General features: G+C 33.8%; 1 protein-coding gene across 2 annotated transcripts in view; it reads left to right on the top strand.

Annotated features, from left to right (window-relative positions):
• LOC111044065 (calmodulin-lysine N-methyltransferase) overlaps nt 1-23,157 on the top strand; it is a 59,337-nt gene extending 36,180 nt beyond the window's left edge. The window contains exons 2-6 of one of the 2 annotated variants that reach the window (XM_022329122.2): nt 4,041-4,113; nt 4,759-4,893; nt 9,658-9,934; nt 13,472-13,748; nt 21,110-23,157. In XM_022329122.2, the coding sequence (XP_022184814.2) occupies nt 4,041-4,113; nt 4,759-4,893; nt 9,658-9,934; nt 13,472-13,748; nt 21,110-21,305 (958 nt within the window). In that variant the 3' untranslated portion in view covers nt 21,306-23,157. Of the gene's footprint in view, nt 1-4,040; nt 4,114-4,758; nt 4,894-9,657; nt 9,935-13,471; nt 13,749-15,434; nt 15,712-21,109 lie in introns of both variants that reach the window. The other variant, XM_039425342.1, reaches the window with a different exon arrangement.
• The last annotated feature ends 87 nt before the right edge of the window (nt 23,158-23,244 follow it).

Raw genomic sequence — 23,244 nt, 5'->3', positions numbered from 1 at the left:
GAAAACTTACTCTTCGCAGTTGCTGTTGTGGTTATAGAATCTGGAAAACGCAACTCAAGGCAACCAAGATGCCAATATCATCGAATTGATTTAGTTTCTAAGCTATCACCATTAAAAATTAACATTATAAATTCTTAGTGCCGGTAGCACAAAAGCCGGTTAAATTTTAATCGTGGTTAATTCCACGAGAACCAATCAGAGAAGCCGTCTTATCAAAAAGGCCATCTCTGATTGGTTCTCGTGAAATTAATCAAGGTTAAGATTGAACCGGCTTTTGTGCAACCGGGCCTTATCCGCATAAATCTATTATATATATTCATCATATAGATAGAAGTTACTAGATTTCGTAGGTTGACTATTCATCAAAGTTATATTATCACTTGAACTATATTTCATTTTTTCATATATTAGGTGTTTATGATTGAGATGAAAGTCTTGTCTTGTAATAACTATACTCCGTACAAAATAACTTCTGACTTTGGAGGGACATGCGCAGCAGAGAGGCATACAGAGGTAGGGATTCAACGACGGTGATGTTGCCGTTCAGAACCGGCCATAGCATTCTCTAATTTCTAGTGAGTATTCAAGCTCTCAACGGAGCTTCCTCTCTGAAAGCCTTCAGTCGACTGACTCTAATCGATAAATTGGTAACTGCGCTTCTACCTATGACTCTATCCATCACTGTAATTGGCTGATCTCCCTCCATTTCTCTGCGCCGCAGATTCCTCCAAGTCAAAAGTTATTTTGTTCAGAGTATTGGTCCGTTTGAAATATTATCTCCAATAAATCTTGTGAATACACTTGAGAAACTTATTATTCTTGTGTTCAAATTCCAGATTGATAATAGTTTTGAGATTCATTTTGGTTATTATTTGTTTTCTTCTATAGTACTTTATGTTGAGTTATTGGAAATTAACTTGATAAAATAATGATTCAATGAATGAAACTAGAAATTTGTACTTTGTACACTGTTCAGGTAAAGTAACAGGTGTTTTCACTGTGTTCAAATTCCAGATTGATAATAGTTTTCAGATTAATTTTGGTTATTATTTGTTTTCTTCTATAGTACTTTATGTTAAGTTATTGGAAATTAACTTGATAAAATAATGATTCAATGAATGAAACTAGAAATTTGTACTTTGTACACTGTTCAGGTAAAGTAACAGGTGTGTTCACTACCAGCGAATTTGTCAATTGATGCTTTCTTGTCTGTATTCACGTGCTTCGGACTGATGCAATACAAGTCACTGCACTATTATCTATGCGAAATAATTAGTGTGAAATAACTAGAATTTGGCACTGGAAGACATTCAAGACACTAACAAGTAATAGCTTGGCACAATACCAGGGGAGCTTTATACTGTATTGGCAGCTCATTCAAATAAACAAACAAAAACTGGATGAATCTTAGTTTCCATCGAAAGCTGCTGGCTGCTGCGGTAATCAAATTTCTCTAAATTTAGTCTCTTTAGAGAAATTGGAAGCTGTATTAGTTTTTTCAGCCGTATGAAGCGAGTGCTTTCTATTTGTATTGTTAAGCTGAAAACTGGATGTTTTTCTTCTTTTAGGTTCCATTTTTCAGTCCTTTTGTATTTCTAGCTGCAAAGATTGAGAATTGAGCAAAATATTCTCAAAGAAATTTAATAATACTGCAAAAGAGTTACTATACGAGACACTAAAAAATGAGATTAAATAGTGTCATATCTCTTTGATTCATAGTACTTAGCAGTTTTATTTGAAAAAGCGTTACCTGATAAATACATAAATACCTATAACTATATAGTCTCTGGTTCATTGATGGTTTTGAAATATTGAATACTGAAATTATATTCTCATAATATTTAGTCATAGTTTATAGTTTTAATAGTACTAATCAAAAAAATCTGGTGTGGTGCACTCACACAACTTTCCTTGCCGTTATGAAAATTTATCAACTGACGCTAGTGTTCCCGCGAATCTCAAGTCTACTTTTCTAAGATCTGAGCCAGCTGGTGACAGGACATTAACGCTAGATATACACGAGATCTGCTATATCTTCATAGTGAATGATTTAATAGAATCAACAGTTTGTAATTGAAATAAAAACATTTTCTCGAATTTCGAGCTTATTTTCAATTTTAGGTGAAAATGTTACTGAACATTAATTGTAGAGATTTTTATGCTCAATCTTTTCCACTCGAATTTTTTCGTTTAAATTGTATCTGAAGCCTGACAATTGGGAATCTAAAACCAAACTTTGCATAGATGGTGCAGTGCTCCTGAAATTTTTACAGATATGAGACTTGTGGCAGTTGATAGAGCTTACCAATGACTTTTCTAGGTATGAATTTGATCAAAATCGTTGGAGCCGTTTTCGAGAAAATCGCGAAAAACCCAGTTTTTGACATTTTCGCCATTTTAGCCGCCATATTGAATTGCATTTGATCGAAAATGTTCGTGTCGGATCCTTATAGTGTAAGGACCTTAAGTTCCAAATTTCAAATCATTCCGTTAATTGGGAGATGAAATATCGTGTACACAGACGCACATACACTCACACACACACACACACACACACACACACATACAGACCAATACCCAAAAACCACTTTTTTGGACTCAGGGGACTTTGAAACGTATAGAAATTTGGAAATTTGGGTACCTTAATTTTTTTGGAAAGCAATACTTTCCTTACCTATGGTAATAGGGCAAGGAAAGTAATAATTGGTATACACGATTTTTATACTAATTTACTGTACCGTATGTAAAAGTAGAAAGACCATGCATATATTTAGTAGGCTAGGTAGTTTTTATTTTATTCAATCCAAAAAAAATCCAAAAGAGCAATGATGAAAATTCAAAATTCTTACTACACAATTGGCGTGAGTGGTTCATTTCTAAATTCGTAGTAGGCTACAATACAGCATCGATCAACGTATTATAAGTCATGTCTTGCATTTTCCAGATGCTATTTGCGAGAATCGTAATGTCTTTTTCTCACTTAGGTATTAATTATGCTAATTTCGTTTGGTTTCATTTATTTGATTTTAAAAAATCATAATTTAAAAATCTGGTGTGGTACACTCACACAACTTTCCTTGCTCATATTTGAAACTACGATCAGACTTTTGTATATGTGTATATATAATTGTTTTCAGAGTACTTTTTCCTTTGTGTAAATTGTGAAATTCGATGATTTTTTTTAGTCGTCATTTTTTTAAAGTCGTCAAAACAGCTGTTCTACAGATGAATATCTCGACTATGTGTTCTTTTTATGAACTGCTCTACCTACCTACCTCATGAAAATGAAAATGAAAATACTCTTTATTAGGCGGAGTTAGGACTAGAAAGTCCTTTCTACCACTCAACCTTCTCATGCACGAGAAGGAGGTTACAAAGTCCATTTCCATGTTTTTTTAGTGATTATCCGCCATTTTTCAAAAGAATATTACGGAGCTCCTGCAATTTTCCCAAAAATGAGACTCATGTCAGTTGATAGGGCTTATAAATAGCTATCCATGGTATAAATTTGAAGAAAATCGTTAGAGCCGTTTTCGAGAAAACCGTGAAAAACATGGTTTTTTAGTAATATTATCCACCATTTTTCCGCCATTTTGAATTCAATTTTATTGAATTTCTTATTGTCAGATCCTCATGGTATAAGGACCTTAAGTTTAAAATTTCAAGTCAATCGGTTGATTAGGAATGGAGTTATCGTGTTCACAGACATACACACACACACACACACACACACACACACACACACACACCACACCACACACACACACACCACACACACACACACACACACACACACACACACACACACACACACATACACACACAGACCAACACCCAAAAATCATGTTTTTGGACTCAGGGGACCTTGAAACGTATAGAAAACTTGAAATTAGGGTACCTTAATTTTTTTTGGAAAGCAATACTTTCCTTACCTATGGTAGTAGGGCAAGGAAAGTAAAAATAATGTCAATCAGAGATCATTATCATAGAATTATTTGTTTCATTATTGTTTTATTCTAATAATTGAATCACTGTTCCAGGGCTGACTACTGGGTGTCTCAAGCCAGAAAATTCTGTGATTTTTGCAAATGCTGGATAGCTGACAATAAGCCGGTAAGTTTCGGAAGAGACTCAAATCTTATAAAACATTTTTCACATTGTTCTGAGTATTAATGCTCTTTATCATGCTTGTTATTACTACTGACCCATTTTTGATACTTTGATGATAATGATTTGTATTTTCAAAGTGTAACATTACTTGAAAACTATCACCTCAAAAGCATGCTGTCATTATGAATGACAATTCAAACATCATTAACGTTGAAAGAAATTTTCTGGTCTGTTCAAAAACGTATTTGTTAACAGCACAGCTGTACAAATGAGTTGAGATGATACAAGATTATTACAATGATCACACTATTATTAACTTACATTTTACGATTTTTGACAATAAATTGAATTAATCACAGCAATTTAACAATAATTTTAGAGTCATGATAATTTAAGTGAGCTAATCTATAAAGTAATAGATGCACCATTCGGAAAAAAGCGTAAACATGAAAATATTAAATAAAAAATGTAGTTGATATTATTAAGCAATATTTTTATATTTTCCATTTTTACTGTCAATGAAGAAGGATGTACAACAATCAATTTCAATCACCTACTTATTCTGTTTATTCAATAAAAAATTAGTTAATGATTGAAATATTACTTATTATTTATGATTTCTTTTAATTTTTTATACATTTTTTTCAGAGCGTACAGTCTCATGAAAATGGAAAAAGACACAAAGAAGCGGTGGCTCAACGAATCAGTCAGATGACCAAGCAGAGTGTCAAAGACATGAAAGAGTCACTCAAGATTGATGAAGAAATGAAGAAAATGGAAGAGGTAATAAATAATCGTAAAATATTTCTGTTTCTTACAATATTTCAATATTGTTTTTGTTCAATCAATATTTCTTCTCACTCCAAATGGTTCATGTATTGAAATGTTTTTGGCTGCATGAAATAATATTTTTGAAAACACAAATTTAAAATTGTCAAACACTTTTAAATTTGTGTTTTCATTTACCACAACATCACTCACAACACTACTGTAAGGCTAATAATATTATTCTTGAACATTTTCCGTAGAGCTCTCACGTCATATTCCTTCTTATTGCATTGGAAGCGGTTTGATTCAGTGTTCGCGCTGATAAGCTAACGCTTATACATAAATTATCTTGCGCCGGCTACTCCCGTTGGAAGGGTGACCAGTGTCATTTAAGAAACTCCTCCGAATATGATTCATGAGTTGAAAAATCGCTTCCCCGTTGTTCGGAACCCACCTAAAACTTGTCCTCTCATCATCATCCGCCTCATAACCCACGCAAAATCCTAAGGCCCTTTGCACACTAGGCCACCATGGAAGCGCTTCCACGGGAGCTTCCATGGAAGCGCCACCATCAAAATTTGATAGCATTGCACACTACAGCCACCACCACGCAGCCACCACTTGACTCTTCACTCCAGTTCACTAAAGTGCGAGATAAATTACTTTTAACACGGCTCTTTCTCGAAGACGGAGAGGTCCGATGCTCTATCCTCCACTAATCACTCCCACTACCTAGCGGCATTCTCCTTCTTTTGTGTCTGAGTGAGAGAGCTTTGTAACGCGACGCGGCAACACTCCCCTTCATCTATTGTTGGCAATGTTCCAAGTAGTATACTGTTCAGCAGTTATATTGGTTTGTGTATGTTACAGAGATGTTTTCATCACAAGAACATGAAGCAAAATGACACGGCGCATCTAATTGTGCGCAGGATGTCCGTCTGTGAGTGACTATGCTACAAACTGTGGAGGGAGAAATGGGTTTCTCCTCTTCATGTTGAAAGTAATTTATCTCGCACTTTAGTTAAGTAACTAGTAGTTCTGTGAACAGTAGACCTCACGCAGTATTCTCATCCACAAGTACATGATTGAAACTATAGACCTTATGGAAATACAGCAATAGACTGGCTTCTCCACACATCTGTGTAATCATTTGTCAGCTGATTTATGATGAATAATTCTATAGTCTGATTTTTACCCTAATATTGGCGTATGAAGGAGGCTCCTTTCTCCTTTTATATTATACTTGAAATTCAAAATTTCCAAAAACCTTGTATATACGTCGACGCGCAATTAAAAAAGGAACATACCTGTAAAATTTCATGAAAATCTATTACCGCGTTTCGCCGTAAATGCGCAACATAAAAACATTTAAACATTAAGAGAAATGCCAGACCGTCGACTTGAATCTTAGACCTCACTTCGCTCGGTCAATGATCAGTTGAACATCACGAAAATAGTGAAAAATTGATATAATGAATAACCATGTATAATTAATAATGATTATGTAATGAATAACGCTTAAGAAAAATTGTTATATAACTTGCCAAATCCATCTGTTCATTTTCTGTTAGGTGATCTTTTTCAGGGAAAAGATTTACCAACTCTCTCCAAGAATTTTTCTTCTCATCCCGGTCTGCATATAATTTTGAAGACATGTCCCATATAGCTGGTCTGCTTTCAACTTCAAGAATGAACCTTTCTATATCAATTGTTCACTATACATTACGACGACTTCAACAGGCAACTGTACTGAACTTGATTTGAGTTGAAACTGAACTGGAGATGATTTTGTGGTGGCTGGTAGCTGGTGGCTCTAGTGTGCAATGACAGATCATACTCAATGGTATGACGTGGTGGCGCGACAGTCTGGTGGCGACACAAAATCGGCGGCTCGAGCCACCACATTCCTGGAAGCTCGGCTGGTGGCTCTAGTGTGCAGTGACAGATAAGAGACAATGCTACAACGTGGTGGCGCTTCCGTGGAAGCGCTTCCATGGTGGCTCAGTGTGCAAAGGGCCCAAGGCTCATATGGGTTCCGAACCCATTATATATATACTGTAATTATTGTTTTTATATGCTTCTCATATGAATTACTGTAGACTATTTACTTAATTATCACACTTTTTCTATGTATTTCACACGAAAATGCAGTCAAATATTTAAGTAAATATTCAAATTATTTTACTCACTGACTGTAGTACTTTCATCCGTCTTGCTATCATTTTCAACAGTTGAATGTTAGTGGGTGATAGTAATGTGAGTGGTGGAGAGGACTTAAAAGTCCTAACTCCGCCTAATAAAGATTTTTTTCATTTCATTTCAATGTTGAGGTCATACATTTTCATTGTTGAACATTATCGCAAGACGGTCGAAATTAGTACAGCAGTAAGTAAAATAATTTGATTATTTACTTGAATATTTGACTGCATGTCGTGTGAAATACATAGAAAAAGTGTGTTAACATGCAGGTAGTCGCACGGACTTGCAGCATTTTGCTCACACTCACCCTTATGGCTCCCTAGACTATGAACAGTTGGTTTTGACAATGCTCTTTCAATATTTATTAATTTCAAATCTTTCTCAACGTGTTTTATGGTATTATATATTATTTAATAGTTTATAATAACTTAATACATGGAGGAGATTCCAAAAATACATACTGCAAATTTATTGTTAGAATTTATCATTTCTATGGGATAAAATAACCTACTCATGAATGGAATGAATATACCTTCTTTATTTGACTCATTTTTCGACATCTAGATATAATGAAAGTTTAAATCAGAAGGTGGAATATAAAATAGGAAGATAATACCTATATATTGAAATTAGTCATCGTTCATTCTGTCATCCTCAAACTGTTCAAGGACTCAAACTGTCCAAGATTGTCTAGAGGACAGTCACAGCGAAGATTACATGAGCTGCCAACCTTGGAAAACGAAAATTCCCAAAGCTACATACAAAAGTTACAATTGTGCGGCAATTTGCCGCGGGAGCGACTACTCGCGTGTTAATATATAGCAGCTCGGAATGGATCAAGAAACCATCTTTTTTAATTATTATTAGTTTAACTTGTCTATGAATACAGCATATTTATATTAGTGAGTATCATGAAGATATTGCATAAAAAAGGCATTGTTCACATATTTTTAAGGCAAAATTAATAATTGTTTCAAGTGTTTGGTGAGAAAATTAGACAAAATTTTATTAATTGAAGGAAACATAACCTTTTTTCTGGACTATTTTAATGAATCAAAATTCGGGGGAGGAACAGTTTTGGGCTGTGCCTGTTGATCCTCCCCAAATTATTTTAAATAATAATTTTGTATCATTGAATCAATAAATAATAAAATAATAATAATAATGCTGCCTGAATTGCTGCCTGCGAGTTGCTTAACTCAGCTTAGAATTCCCTCAATCCCTGGTATTTTGATTAACTTTGAATGTAAGAAATATATTATTGATCACAACAAAATCTGCCCTTCTTGCAGCTCAGGGAATGAGACACTAGAACATTTTCCTATTCCATTTCCCAATTATTTATCTCTTTTCTGTATAGGGCTACTTGTAATATAAATAGAAAGAAAAATAAAAATCTCAGTACCCTTTTTGAATTATTTTATCACAACATGTTTCAACATTGATGCCATTTTCAAGTCTTGAGACATTTTCAAGTGTTGAAACATGTTGTGATAAAATAATTCAAAAAGGGTACTGAGATTTTTTTTTCTTTCTATTCCATTGCCCAGTGTATGAGGAAATAAGAAAGAAGTATATATGCAATTTTTTGTTTAATATAGTTAATGATGAGGATAAAATTTTAGTTTTACTGTCGAACTTCACAATGATTAAGATATTTAGTTTGTACTCCTACATTACTGAGTCACTGGAGAAAAGAGGGTATCCCTTAGTGAGCTATGATTGATGTTATGTGATATACCACTGATTGTTAGGGTTTATGTCAAACAATTAAAATTTGTGATAGAATACTGTATAAAGGTGCGTACAGATTTACGCGCCGCGAACATGAGCAATTCACTTTTAATCAGCTGATGCCAATCTTTTTATATCTGTATCTTACCGTTTCTGTAAAAATACAGATGTAGTCAGCTGATTAAAAGTGAATTGCTCATGTTCGCGGCGCGTATATCTGTACGCACCTTAAGGTTTATTTGTAATTTTTATAAAATAAATTTAAAGTTTATTTGTAATTTTTATTGTTTTCTATGTTGTTATTGTAGCTTTGTTATAGTAGGATTTATTAAGTTGGTCAGTAATTTTTACCATTATTCTGTTATATTATTTTTGCTTGTTAAAAATAGTACAACTATTGAATGAAAAAGACTGAGAAATTGTTTAAAAAAATTTAGTTTATGTTTCTCAGTCTCATTTCTCAGTCTTTTTCATTCAATATGAATGATTACCACAATATCAACTTCTCAACTACACAAAAAATAATACAACTATGTTTGTATAGGGCATGACCCTGATAACAAATAACACTTTTTTGAATTGAATTGAATTATGCTGCCTGAAGGGCTTCTTCTCAGGAGGAAAAAATTCTAAATAACTTTCACAATGCAGAATTTTTCTATCATCAAATAGACTTGCACACATAGCTAAAAAAATGATTAAAACTTCATGAGCTGCAACCTTGCACTTGTTTATCATGCATATAGTATCTCTTTTTCATTTTCGAAAATGTACTTGATTAAAATGTTGACAGTAATTACGGGAATCTTTCATTTGATGCTCATTATATTTTTAATATTTTTGCAGGCTGCAATGAAAGCTTACCTAAAAGATGTGGAATCGAATCCAGATTATACGTCACAAGTGATAAAGGAAACAATAAGTGAAGCTAGAAAAATGAAGGAAACTGAAACAGATAAGAAGCCAGAGATTCCTATTGCACCTCCTCCCGAAAAAAGTGCAAAGAAAAAGGCCTCCGCTGCTAGTAAAAATGTTCAAGAATCTATTGTTGAAGAAGATAAGAAATGGTATGAAGCTCAATCGGACGAAGGGTACACGTATTATTGGAACTATATTACTGGAGGTAATCTTCTATATAATAAGAGAGAGTAGAGTTGTGTTTGTTCGCATCAAAATATGTCAACTTGTGGATTGCATACCGGAAAAACGGAAATGATTTAGGGCCGGATTCCGAGCTCGGGATTTAGCTAAGTCCTAGACTTTAAACAGCTGGAGTAAGAAAATTGGTTTTCCAAAACGGGGCGAAGTCGCAGTCATTGGAATAGTCACGTTTGAATTAAATTCCGAAAAACTAGAAAATTGAACACAAAATAAAATAAAGAGAAAATAGTGTAAAGTTTTAGCTATTTTGAATTATTTAGGAATGTCTAATTTCGTCAAGGAAAAACGTTTCCAATTATAGAAATGAGAACGACTACGACTACTTTTTTGAAAGCTGCGACTACGCCCCGTTTTGGAAAGCCAATTTTCTGACTCCAGCTGTTTAAAGTCGAGCACTTAGCTGAATCCCGAGCTCGGAAACCGGCCCTTACATCTCCAAATTTTGCACATACATTCTAAAAATATCAATCTTGTGCACCACGAAGCCCAAATTTTAATTTTCCTTCTAGATTTTCCAGAATTAATGTTCAAATTCCATTCATGGGACATGAATACTTTTATTATTTTGAGAATAGGTTAGGTCTGGTGTATTTAATTATAGGCGTAGTAGATTCAAGATTAGGTTTATCTTTATTAGTTTACCTTATACCTATCACGTACGTGTATGAGACAGTTCTTTCCTTTATTATAGTATAGATGAGTTCTTCAACTTGGTGCTAACCTAATAACTTGACAGAACTCAAATCTTGTTTAGGGCTTCTCAAGAGGAAAAAGATCCTCCCGATCTGTGCTATTCTGTAAAAATGAAATAAATAGATTGAAATGTAAAATATGTATCACTAAAAGGTAACCCGTGCTTCGCAAGGGCCTATTTTAAAACTTGACAAACTGAAAACTTGACCGGGTGGTATCTTGAAGAGTTTGAAATAGGCCTAGAACAATCCTCGGTTAGTTAAGAATTTACATGCAAAATTTCAAGTTAATCAGTCCCGTAGTTTAGAAGTGATATGATCCGTCAAACATAACTGTCCTATCCCGTACGTGTATGAGCCTGTTTTTTCCTTTATTATAGTATAGATTACTCTATTCTACTGTAATGACTTCATTCTATAAATTACGATTCTTCTTCAAGTTCTAAGGTGTTAAAGAGAGCGTTAACTCCCACTTTTAACCTAAAATGCCAGTTCTTTCATTTATTATAGTATAGATAAGTTCTTCAACTTGGTGCTAACCTATTAACGTGACAGAACTCAAATCTTGTTTAGAAACCTTCCTCAACTCAATGCCAACTTGACAAAATTGGACTGGTCATTAATTAAGCTACAAATTTTAACTATCTGTTTCGAAGAGTTAGTCTCTCTAGATTATAGTTCTACAGAGTCTGATAAGTCACTCCCTATTTTTATACAGCTATAATTTTTTTATTTATGAACCAATTTTGTTAGATCCACATTTGTTAGATAGAGCACTCTTTGAGGTTGTGTTTAATACCAATTTTCATTTATTTCCGTTTAAAAATGCCCCCTCTCTTGAGTGTGGAAGAACGAGCCGAAATAGCAGCTCGTTAAGAGGTATGAGGATCTGTGGTGCGAGTACAAAGATGGTGGAGGGCTGAACGAGGGATCCAGGCAACACTGAATACAAAAACCGTTGAAAATTTCCATTCCAAATTACTAACAACAGGGAGTGTCGCAGATACAAAACGATCAGGAAGACCATCAACGTCAAGGACAGCAGAGAATGTTGACAGAGTTCGTGAAATGTTCATGAGGAGACCTAAGAAATCACTGCGTCAAGGTATTCGTGAAAGTGGTATTTCACGTTACTCTGTTGCAACGATTCTTAAGAAAGATCTCAATGTTTTTGCATCCAGTGTTGCATGGATCTCTCCACCGCCTTTGTAATCGCACCACAGATCATCCCTAGAACTCATAAGAGCTCCTATTTCGACTCGTTCTTTCACACTCAAGAGGGGGGGCATTTTTAAACTAAAACAAATGAAAATTGGTGTTAAACACAACCTGAAGGAGTGCTCTGTCTAACAAATGTAGTTCTAACAAAATTGGTTCATAAATGAAGAAATTATAGCTGTATAAAAATAGGGAGTGACTTATCAGACACTCTGTAGAACTATAATCTAGAGAGACTAACTCTTCGAAACAGATGGTTAAAATTGGTAGCTAAATTAATGACCAGTCCAATTTTGTCAAGTTGGCATTGAGTTGAGGAAGGTTTCTAAACTTGATTTGAGTTTTGTTTTTTTATTAGCAATAAGTTGAAGAACTTATCTATACTATATTAAAGGAAAGAACTGACTCATACACATACGGGATAGGAAAATTATGTTTGACGCATCATATCACGTCTAAACTACTGGACTGATAAACTTGAAATTTTGCATATAAATTCTTAATTAACCGAGGATGGTTCTAGACCTATTTCAAACTCTTCAAGATACCACCCGGTCAAGTTTTCAGTTTGTCAAGTTTTAAAATAGGCCCTTGCGAAGCACGGGTTACCTGTTAGTGATACATATTTTACATTTCAATTTATTTATTTAATTTTTACAGAATAGCACAGATTGGGAGAGAAATACTAAGGATACCTTGTACTATTTCTCTCCTAAATTTAGATTACATTAAAAAGCCCTAAATAGGGGTATGTCTTTTAGGCTCTCACTTCTAACAATTATTCAACTAATGCAAGAAAATTAAGCCTATGTGGTTCTCTTTAAGTTCAAGTCCAGTAAGTCACATTGATCATAGATTAATTTATATTAAAAATATCAAATTTCATCTTTGGTGTAGAGATTTGACAGAACACAGCTTTGTCCGTTACGCAAAACACAATATGTTATATACATTATCAAACTATGAAACATCACTATACAAACTATGAACTATCAAACATCTATGAAACTATAAAACATCACAAACTATGAACTATCACACTTATACATTATCAAATTAATGTATTCTCTCAAAATTCATATCTACTAACAAGCCATTTGTATTTCAGTTATTTACTGGTGAAGTGCCAAAACTTGTCAGTTTTGAACTATTCTTTGCACTTATTATATTGTTTTATAGCTTATGTACTGCTATGTACAGCTCAATTGTTATCGAAAGAATGTTTTTCTACCATAATCCGAAGTGTAGCATTAAATAATAAATAAATAAATAAATAAATTTTATTGTCATAAACCAACATTGGTAATTGACAAACTGGTAATCTCATTGCTGAAAAATTATCTCATTCTTGTCTAGAATAATCTGATTCATTTCATTAATTTTCAAACTTTATGAACCTTCATTCTTGAAATTACTAAAAGGAAACTTCATCAACCTTAAAAAATTGAATAGGTAGCTCGGTTATCAGTTTATGGTAACAATTATTATGCTCTATCAAATTGAAAACTCTTATTTAAGAAATAAAACCCAAATTATTTGATGTTTTGCTGTGTTTATAAATGTTTTACCATTTATGATTTATTCAATAGAATCTCGGTGGGAAGCTCCACCTGAAGGATATGTATCAATCGAGGAGCAAACAAAGGCTTCAAGTGAAGCTACAAGTTCAGGGACCAATGAAACTACAAGTGAAATTGAGAAGAAAGATGAACCAATTAAAAAAGAACCAAAAGAAAAACCACCCAAACCAAGCAAAAGAAAAATCGAAGTGAAAGTTGAAGAAAAAGATGAAGCACCTCCTGATATTGGTGTGGGACCTTCTTGTAAGCCGGATCCTTATGGCGGATGGAAGACTGTTGAAACTAGGTAACATTCAAATTTATTATTTATTCGACTTTATTCTTGCTTTCTATATCTCTATACAGAGTGAGTCATATGTATGGGAACCCTTCAATAAATTGGAGACTGTTGTAGATTTAATACTGTAACTTTCAGGATAATTTATTGGTCAAATACTAAACCTTTTGACGTACAACTGAATTTCAACCCCTCATAAGGGGGTGACTTAGAAGTTGTAACTCGAATGTAAACACCCATTGTGTGGTTCATCATTTTAAAGGCCTTTTTAAAACAATAAAGATGGCATCGACAAAAATTTTCTATCATACTTGTATCCAAAATGGCGTTTGATTGAAGTTTAGTTTTTAAAGAAATAAGGGGTTGTAACTCAAATATTTTGAACGTAAACACCCATTGTGTGATACTTCATTTCAAAGGCCTTCTCAAATCTATAAAGATGACATCAATAAAAATGTTCTATGACACTTTTATTCAAAATGGCGTCTGATTGAAGTTTGAGTAATAATAAGATGTTGAGAAATAATTATTGATAAATTTTAATTGAAAGTTACAGTATTATGGCCTATCTACAGCAGTCTCCAACTTATTGAAGGGTTCCCATACATATGATTCACTCTTTATATTCTAATTTCTTTTTCCATATCTCTTGCCTTTCGTAAAACAGTTAATTTAATAAGAATCTATAATTAATTGACTCACACAACTTGTTTGATTACTAAAATCAGTTCTAATAAAGCAGTTCAAGAATTAATTCTAGTAAATAATAAAATATCATTGGAGATACAGATGAGCTACTTTCCCATCTCTAACACTGTAGCCCATTAGCCCATTTGAACTTGGAGGGCCAAGCCACATGAAGCGTTTTTCAAGCGTTTTTGCACAGGTGGCGGACGAGTCGGCAGGGCAAGAAACTCTCCGATTGGTTGATTATCAGCTGACTCCCGAACGCCAATCCAATCAGCTGATAATCAGCCAATCGAAGAACTTCATACCCTGCCGATTCGTCCGCCGCCAGTGCAAAAACGCTTCTTGTAGCTTGCCCTTAATTCTCAAGTTCTAAACTGGACTCAACTTCTGTTCAACATTCTCAAGGCTCTTCCCATAGTATAACTGAATCAACAAAGCTTAAAACCCATGTATTCCTATCAATAAAATACAGAGTATTATCCAATAAAACTCCGTATTAACCAATTTTGGTTGGCTTGAATTCACAATAAATTCTATTCAACTAAATAAGATCTTAGATTATGTACTAATGCTAAATCCAATGTGCATATGTGAAGTTGTTCATAAATTGACCGGTATTATCCAAATTTGGTTTATATAGATGGGAATTACTGAGATATTGCAATTATTCAAATGCTAATGAAATTATTATTGTTATTATTATTATTATTTGAGTGAATTTGAATGATCTTCATAAATTCTTTTTTTATATATTTTTTCTTGTGTATTATTGTTTGTGATAAGCAACAACTGAAATCCCATTGTTTTATTATTTTATTGCTACACCATACAATTAAATGAATTATTATCAATGTATCAATTTTTTTTCTACCCAAGATTGACAACTATTTCTCTTTTGATATGATTTAAATTGAAAATTATTATTTTGGGATCACTGATTGATTGTATCAATATACTATTTCTATGTTTTATGTTTATATGTTTTACCATTTTACCATTTAATAGAATCTCGGTGGGAAGCTCCACCTGAAGGATATGTATCAATCGAGGAGCAAACAAAGGCTGCAAGTGAAGCTACAAGTTTGGAGACCAATGAAACTACAAGTGAAATTGAGAAGAAAGATGAACCAATTAAAAAAGAACCAAAAGAAAAACCACCCAAACCAAGCAAAAGAAAAATCGAAGTGAAAGTTGAAGAAGAAGATGAAGCACATCCTGATATTGGTGTGGGACCTTCTTGTAAGCCGGATCCTTATGGCGGATGGAAGACTGTTGAAACTAGGTAACATTAAAATGTATTATTTATTCGACTTTATTCTTGCTTTCTATATCTCTATACAGAGTGAGTCATATTTATGGGAACCATTCAATAAATTGGAGACTGTTGTAGATGTAATACTGTAACTTCCAGGATAAGATATTGGTCAAATACTAAACCTTTCGACGTACAACTGAATTTCAACCCCTCATAAGGGGGTGACTTAGAAGTTGTAACTCGAATATTTTAAATGTAAACACCCATTGTGTGGTACATCATTTTTTAAAGGCCTTTATAAACAATAAAGATGGCATCGACAAAAATTTTCTATGATACTTGTATCCAAAATGGCGGCTGATTGAAGTTTAGTTTTTAAAGAAATGAGGGGTTGTAACTCAAATATTTTGAACACCCATTGTGTGATACTTCATTTCAAAGGCCTTCTCAAAACTATAAAGATGACATCAATAAAAATGTTCTATGATACTTTTATTCAAAATGACGTCTGATTGAAGTTTGAGTTTTTAAAGAAATAATTGATAAAATTTTACTTTAAAGTTACAGTATTATATGAATATCTACAACAGTCTCCAATTTATTGAAGGGTTCCCATGCATATGACTCACTCTCTATATTCTATATTCTTATTCCATATCTCTTGCCTTTCGTAAAACAGTTAATTGAATAAGAATCTATAATTAATTGACTCACACAACTTGTTTGATTACTAAAATCAGTTCTAATAAAGCAGTTCAAGAATTAATTCTAGTAAATAATAAAATATCATTGGAGATACAGATGAGCTACTTTCCCATCTCTAACACTGTATCTCAGCCCATTTGAACTTGGAGGGCCAAGCCACATGAAGCGTTTTTGCACAGGTGGCGGACGAGTCGGCAGGGCAAGAAGCTCTCCGATTGGTTGATTATCAGCTGACTCCCGAACGCCAATCCAATCAGCTGATAATCAGCCAATCGGAGAACTTCATACCCTGCCGATTCGTCCGCCGCCAGTGCAAAAACGCTTCTTGTAGCTTGCCCTTAATTCTCGAGTTCTAAACTGAACTTAACTTCAGTTCAACATTCTCAAGTCTCTTCACTTAGTATAACTGAATCAACAAAGCTTAAAACCCCATGTATTCCTATCAATAAAATACAGAATATTGTAAAAAATAAAACTCTGTACTAACCAATTTTGGTTGGCTTGCTTTCACAATAAATTCGATTTAATTTTTGTGTAGTTGAGAAGTTGATATTGTGGTAATTATTCATATTAAATAAAAATACTAAGAGATGGTCTATTTTTTAACAATTTCTTAATTTTTATTTAATTCTATCCAACTAAATAAAATCACAGTTCATGTACTAATGCCAAATCCCATGTGCCTATGTGAAGTTGTTCATGAATTGACCGGTTCTATCCAAATTTGGGTTGCCTGCATTCACAATAAATTCTATTCAACTAAATAAAATCACAGATCATTTACCACTGACGATATTTACCCACATATCTATGTGAAGGTGTACAAACTGTACATAAATCGACCATATTACTGTAAGTTTTCTGAAAGTGTTGGTTTTCTGGTGTTTTTTTGGAAGTCGATTTCAATTTTGGAATTGAGGTTACACAAGTAGTTTTTTTGACTAATCACAAAACCTACTGGTTAGGTCAAAGATATTCAGGACACCAAAAAAGCATTAATAATAATATCGTGTGACCTGGCTGGCTCAGGTCTGGTGTCAGAGTTTTCAGGTCGCAACTGATCAATTTCAGGGCCTCAGACATGACCTAACGACTACTTTTTAGGCAGCCGGGACTGACGGCTTAACGTGTCCATCCGAAACACGGGAGTGGCCCGAGAAAAATATCTTGCCCGGGCTGGAATTCTCGAACCCGGCCTTTGGATTGATATTGAACAAAGGTTGAATGATTTCGTGCCACCTCTATCACTTTGATAGATTCAGATTCAGATCAATATCAAATATTTAATAGCAAGTCAATAAAATAATCAAATTGTTAAACAAATCAAATCACTTTTTTATTCTTCTAAATGCACTTCACAATCAATTTTTATCTTATCACTATTACAAGAATACCCCTACAAATACTACTTTTGAATAGAAATAAAAATAAAAATCTGAGTACCCCTTTAGTATAGCTATTTTTATATCTAGAGTGAAAAGTACGACTTTTTCTCCCTGTGGGAAAACGTTTGAAGCCCGAGGCGAAGCCGAGGGCAACAATTTTCCTGAGAGAGAAATAGTTATTTGTGCAACTAGTGCGCAAAGTGACAGTTTGCTGCACCGAAAGAAACGTTTACGCCCGAGCCGTAGGCGAGGGCAGAATGCTTTCTTGAGTGCAGCAGAGGAACTTTGCGCACGTATTTTCACATTAAGTTTTTCCTACAGTTACCATTGAATATGAAAAGTGGGTAATTATGGGTAAAATTGCCTGAAATGCATCAAATGTTTTTCTGTGTAATTTTATTATTGATAAAAACCTTAATTTATTGTCAAATTGAATGAAAATGTTGTCCTTGGTTATAATATATAATGTAATAATTTGCGCGTTGTGCTTCGTTGCACCTCTGCTCACTATAGCAGCCCAGTCACTGTTACCAACTTCATTTTGATTTTGCTGCACTGTTGCTCCATATAACCTACTAAGTATTTTTCCTACAGTTACGTTGAAAAGTGGCCATTGCTGCACTGATTACAGAACGCAAAGAATCACTTTTCCGCTCTAGTGCGGGAAAAATTTTTCTGCACTCCAGATTTGCAACATGGCAACGCAAAATACTTAGTAGGTTATATGGAGCAACAGTGCAGCAAAATGAAAATGAAGTTGGTAACAGTGACTGGGCTGCTATAGTGAGCAGAGGTGCAACGAAGCACAACGCGCAAATTATTATTCATTATATATTATAACCAAGGACAACGAGGACTTTAGGATTTTAGGATTAAGGTTTTTATCAATAATAAAATTACACAGAAAAACATTCGATGGATTTTAGGCAATTTTACCCATAATTACCCACTTTTCATATTCAATGGTAACTGTAGGAAAAACTTAATGTGAAATACGTGCGCAAAGTTCCTCTGCTGCACTCAAGAAACCATTCCGCCCTCGCCTACGGCTCGGGCGTAAACGTTTCTTTCGGTGCAGCAAACTGACACTTTGCGCACTAGTTGCACAAATAACTATTGCGTTGCCATGTTGCAAATCTGGAGTGCAGAAAAATTTTTCCCGCACTAGAGCGGAAAAGTGATTCTTTGCGTTCTGTAATCAGTGCAGCAATGGCCACTTTTCAACGTAACTGTAGGAAAAAGTATTTTTCGCTCGTGATGTACTCAACATTTTTTCTCCATCTACATTTTTTTATAGAAACTGCAAATCAAATCATTTTAATAACTTACGTTATTAGTGACAATGTTTCCTAACAACATAACCTAAAATCTAAAACCTAAAAACCGGTCGTCTGATTGGCACTGCCGATTGCGCCATCTATTGGCAAAAGTTATAACAATTATCAGCTGGGCGGCTATCAAAAATGGCTGACTCCAGATCACGCGTTTCAGATTTGAATTGTAGATGGAAAATATTTGTTGGCTGGTATTTTGAATAGAATAAAATATTTTAAAATTTGTATAAATTTTTATCGTCTACTAATAGTAAGTATATAATATCATAAAAACATAATATTTCATGAGTTGATAAAATTTCTGGTTGTGGTATTGAATTCAGTTGACTCAATGACAGACACCTCTATTATGCTTCCTCATCTGAGCTTAGACCTTCTAACATATTTCAAATGTAAGTTTTTAAAATAGAGATGCTTCCCATGTTATTTAAATGGAGTCACTTTTCCTCCCTAGGGAGTTTTTCTGTTTTTTACTACCGAGAGCGAAAATGTGACACTTTAGTATTATGTTTCAGGTAGTAAAGTAAGTACTTTAGACAGTAGGTGGAGGAAAAATTGTTTACTCACAATATGTTTCGGCTATATGATGCCATTATTAAGTGATTAAATATAAATCAATTATTTATTGATTATTTATTTGTAATCACTTGATATTGGCATCATAGCCGAAACATGCTGTGAGTACAAAATTTTGCAAAAGGGTACTCAGATTTTCATTTTTATTTCCCTACAAAGAATATACGTTCGTGTGTACGATTGAGCAAGCAAGACAATCTCAAACATTCGACCCTCTAATTCTCGTGATTTTGGATGGTTTTGTATTCGTTTTATATTTGAATATCAGGGCACCGAGCTTCGCTCGTTATTTATTTATTGATAAACAGAACACAATTCTTCAAAATGATTGGGGAAGGACTAACAAGCACAGCCCAAAACTGTTTCTTCCCCGGATTTTGATTTATACACTATATAAATGGTCCAAAAAGTAGGTTATGTTCCATACACTTTAAAATTCAGGTCCAATTTTCAGTCCAAATATTTGAAAACAGAAAAAATTTCTAGATTTCTCGCGAGATAGGTAAGCTGATTGATTACACAGCTGATCTCCCACACAGGCACACGCATCTTCTGTTATCTACAGACGACGAAATTATCATCTGTTTTTCCAAGGATGAATATTATTATCCTTTTCATGTCCTTCAGCGATTTTTCCCCAAGGATGAGACCTAGTGCAATCGAATTTTTATATCATAAACCTACTATGTTCCAAATTTCGTGAAAATCGTTAGAGCCGTTTTCGAGATCCGTTGGACATAAATAACCAGATATAAAAATATACAGAAAATGCTCGCTTAATACAGAGTTATCATAAAATAATGGTGCGGTTTCGAACATGGTTTAAAGAAAAGCCAAATTACTTACAGTTGATGTTGTTTATTCATCTAATTTGTCGTCTCAGGCAGTTTTTTACATTATTGATAAATTTAAATATATGTGCGCCTTTAGTCGTTCGACAAAATATCCAAACGATTATCAATTTCTCTCCAAACATTCGCTAACATTTTATTGATTATGGTTGGTTGTCATTGCTTCATTGATCCTGTTTTTAAGTGGTTCAGGTAGATTTTTTCTTGTAAATTTACCTCAAAAACATTGTTTATTCACAAGAAATCGCGAACTGAACCACTTTAAAACAGGATTAAAGAACCAATGACAACCATAATCGAAGAAATGTTATCGAATGTTAAGAGAGAAATTTATTATCGTTTGGGCATTTGTCGAGCGACTAAGGGCGCACTTATTGAAAGTTATTAATCATTTAAAAACGGTTTCAGACGACAAATTAGGTGAATAAAAAACATTAACTGTAAGTAATTTGGTTTTTCTTTAAACAATGTTCGAAACCGCACCGTTCTTTTATGATAACCCTGTATAATAGGATAGGATTGCATTCTCTTATTCAGTGGATTGTTATCTAATGCGATTGCATTTCTGTTTCAGGGTACAGGAACCGATCGATTATCAACTACCTCAACAGGAATTTATTGAGATCAAGGTGCCAACCATTACAGAACCGGAGATAAAATTCAAAGAAAAGAAAGTAACAAGTATCGATGACTCAGCTGGTTCAACCACGTTCAAGAAACGAAAGTTCGGCGCAAGAGGCAATGCCAGGCAGAGGTTAGATGATGACTGAATTTAGCCATAAATCAACATGGATCTCTGTGATTCTCAACAATTTCTACCGAGAAACATCAATTTAAAGTGAACAAAAATGTCACAGTGTGATTTGCCTGAAACCATCAGAGTACTGTTGATAATATTCATAAAGTCCTCTCTTTGGAACTTTAAGTTCTTTTACTGCTATAGTAGGAAGAAGTGTCGATAATTCTGTTTCTTGTCGACTAGATTTTTGTCACACTAGGGTTCGCATAAATATGTGTTGAAGGCAGTATTAATGAAGATGAATCATCAACTATATAGGTGATATTAATAACAGTAATTCATCACTTTAATTGTTGAACCGCTGAAAGCCATTCCCAGTATGCTCTAAATCTCAAAAGAGATTTTTTTAAATAGGAATTTATACTCTTCAATGTTTGATTCCATTACGAACTGCTTGTTGAATAATCACTTTGAACAATTAATTACGACATAGCAGTCATAACCTGACTGCTATGTCGTAATTGCTAACCTGACTGCTATGTCGTAATTAATTGTTCAAAGGAATTTATACCTTAAATAAGATACTAATCATAATATAATACATCAGATTTCTATTCAAAAAGTTTACTTCTCATTCGAGATGGTATTTCAATTGTCAGATAGTAATTAGATTGACATTATTAATTTTGAAATAATTTTATCTATTGATACAAATTTATTTATAATATTCATTGTATTAGTAGTTAAATTCCAGACAGTCACTGATTTCTTTGTAACTATGTTAATGCCAGTACCTGAATCTTATTTCTAGTATAGGATAATAATTTATTTGTACAATTTTTAGAATTTGTAAGTTTATAATTGATTTTGTATTTTTTTATTCTCAAACATAAAATCCTCTTTCGATCATTTCATCATTCACGGGTTGTGTGGCAGAGAGGACCTAGAGTCCTAAATCCGCCCTTAATAAAGGCAATCAATCAATCATCAAATTGAAAAACTATAATTTTATTAAGTAATATTTTATGTTCGACTTACAATATTGTAATCATTGCAGACCTGTTTCCGCTAATAAATAAAACATGTGTGTTGGAAACAGATCCATAGAAGAGTACATAACATATAATATCGGGGCACCGAGCTCCGCTCTGGAGTACAAAAGCATATAAAATTTATTACGAAAGAAGAAATTATAATATATTTATAGTTCATACAGAAAGGTTCTATCTAATCACAATGGATTGAGATTAATTCCCAGAGGAATGCAAAAATTTCTCTCACAAAAGCCGGTTAAATTTTGATCCTGATTAATTTCACGTGAACCAAATCAGAGAAGACAATTTAAAAAAGATAGCTTATCTCAGATTGGTTCCACTGGAATTAATCAGGATTGAAATTTAACCGGCTTTTGTACAACCGGCACCAAGTACCTGATTGAATGATTAAAAAAGTTCAACAGCGGAGTCATAAATTCGTTTCAGTCCCACACACATGCACTCGCTCACTTACTTCCATCCATCATCTACAGCTCGACGAAATTATCAGCTGTTTTTCCAAGGATGAATAAAATGTCCTACAGCGAGTTTTCATAGGGATGAGACCTAGTGCGATCAAATTTTTGTATTATAAACCTACTATGTTCTGAATTTCGTGAGAATTGTTAGAGCCGTTTTCGAGATCCGGTGAAATACAAACATATCAACATCCAAACATCTAATCATATACACAGAAATTGCTCGTTTAATAGTATAGGATTATGCTTGAATTTCACATTATACTAGTTTCTCTAGAGAGAAATTCTTGAATAATTTTCACGTTATATGTGAATGTAACTTTTAAAACGATCTTTGTATTTATTCAGTGAATAAATGGATTTCTCATAATTCTGCTGTGAATTTACTGTAATACTAATACTACTAATTTGAATAATACACTTCAATCTACATGTTTACTGATATGTGAATCAGTAA

Source organism: Nilaparvata lugens, chromosome 3, assembly GCF_014356525.2.
Source record: "Nilaparvata lugens isolate BPH chromosome 3, ASM1435652v1, whole genome shotgun sequence".
Lineage (NCBI taxonomy): Eukaryota > Metazoa > Arthropoda > Insecta > Hemiptera > Delphacidae > Nilaparvata > Nilaparvata lugens.
Note: the sequence above shows the minus strand (reverse complement) of the source record. Positions and strands in the feature narration are given on the sequence as shown.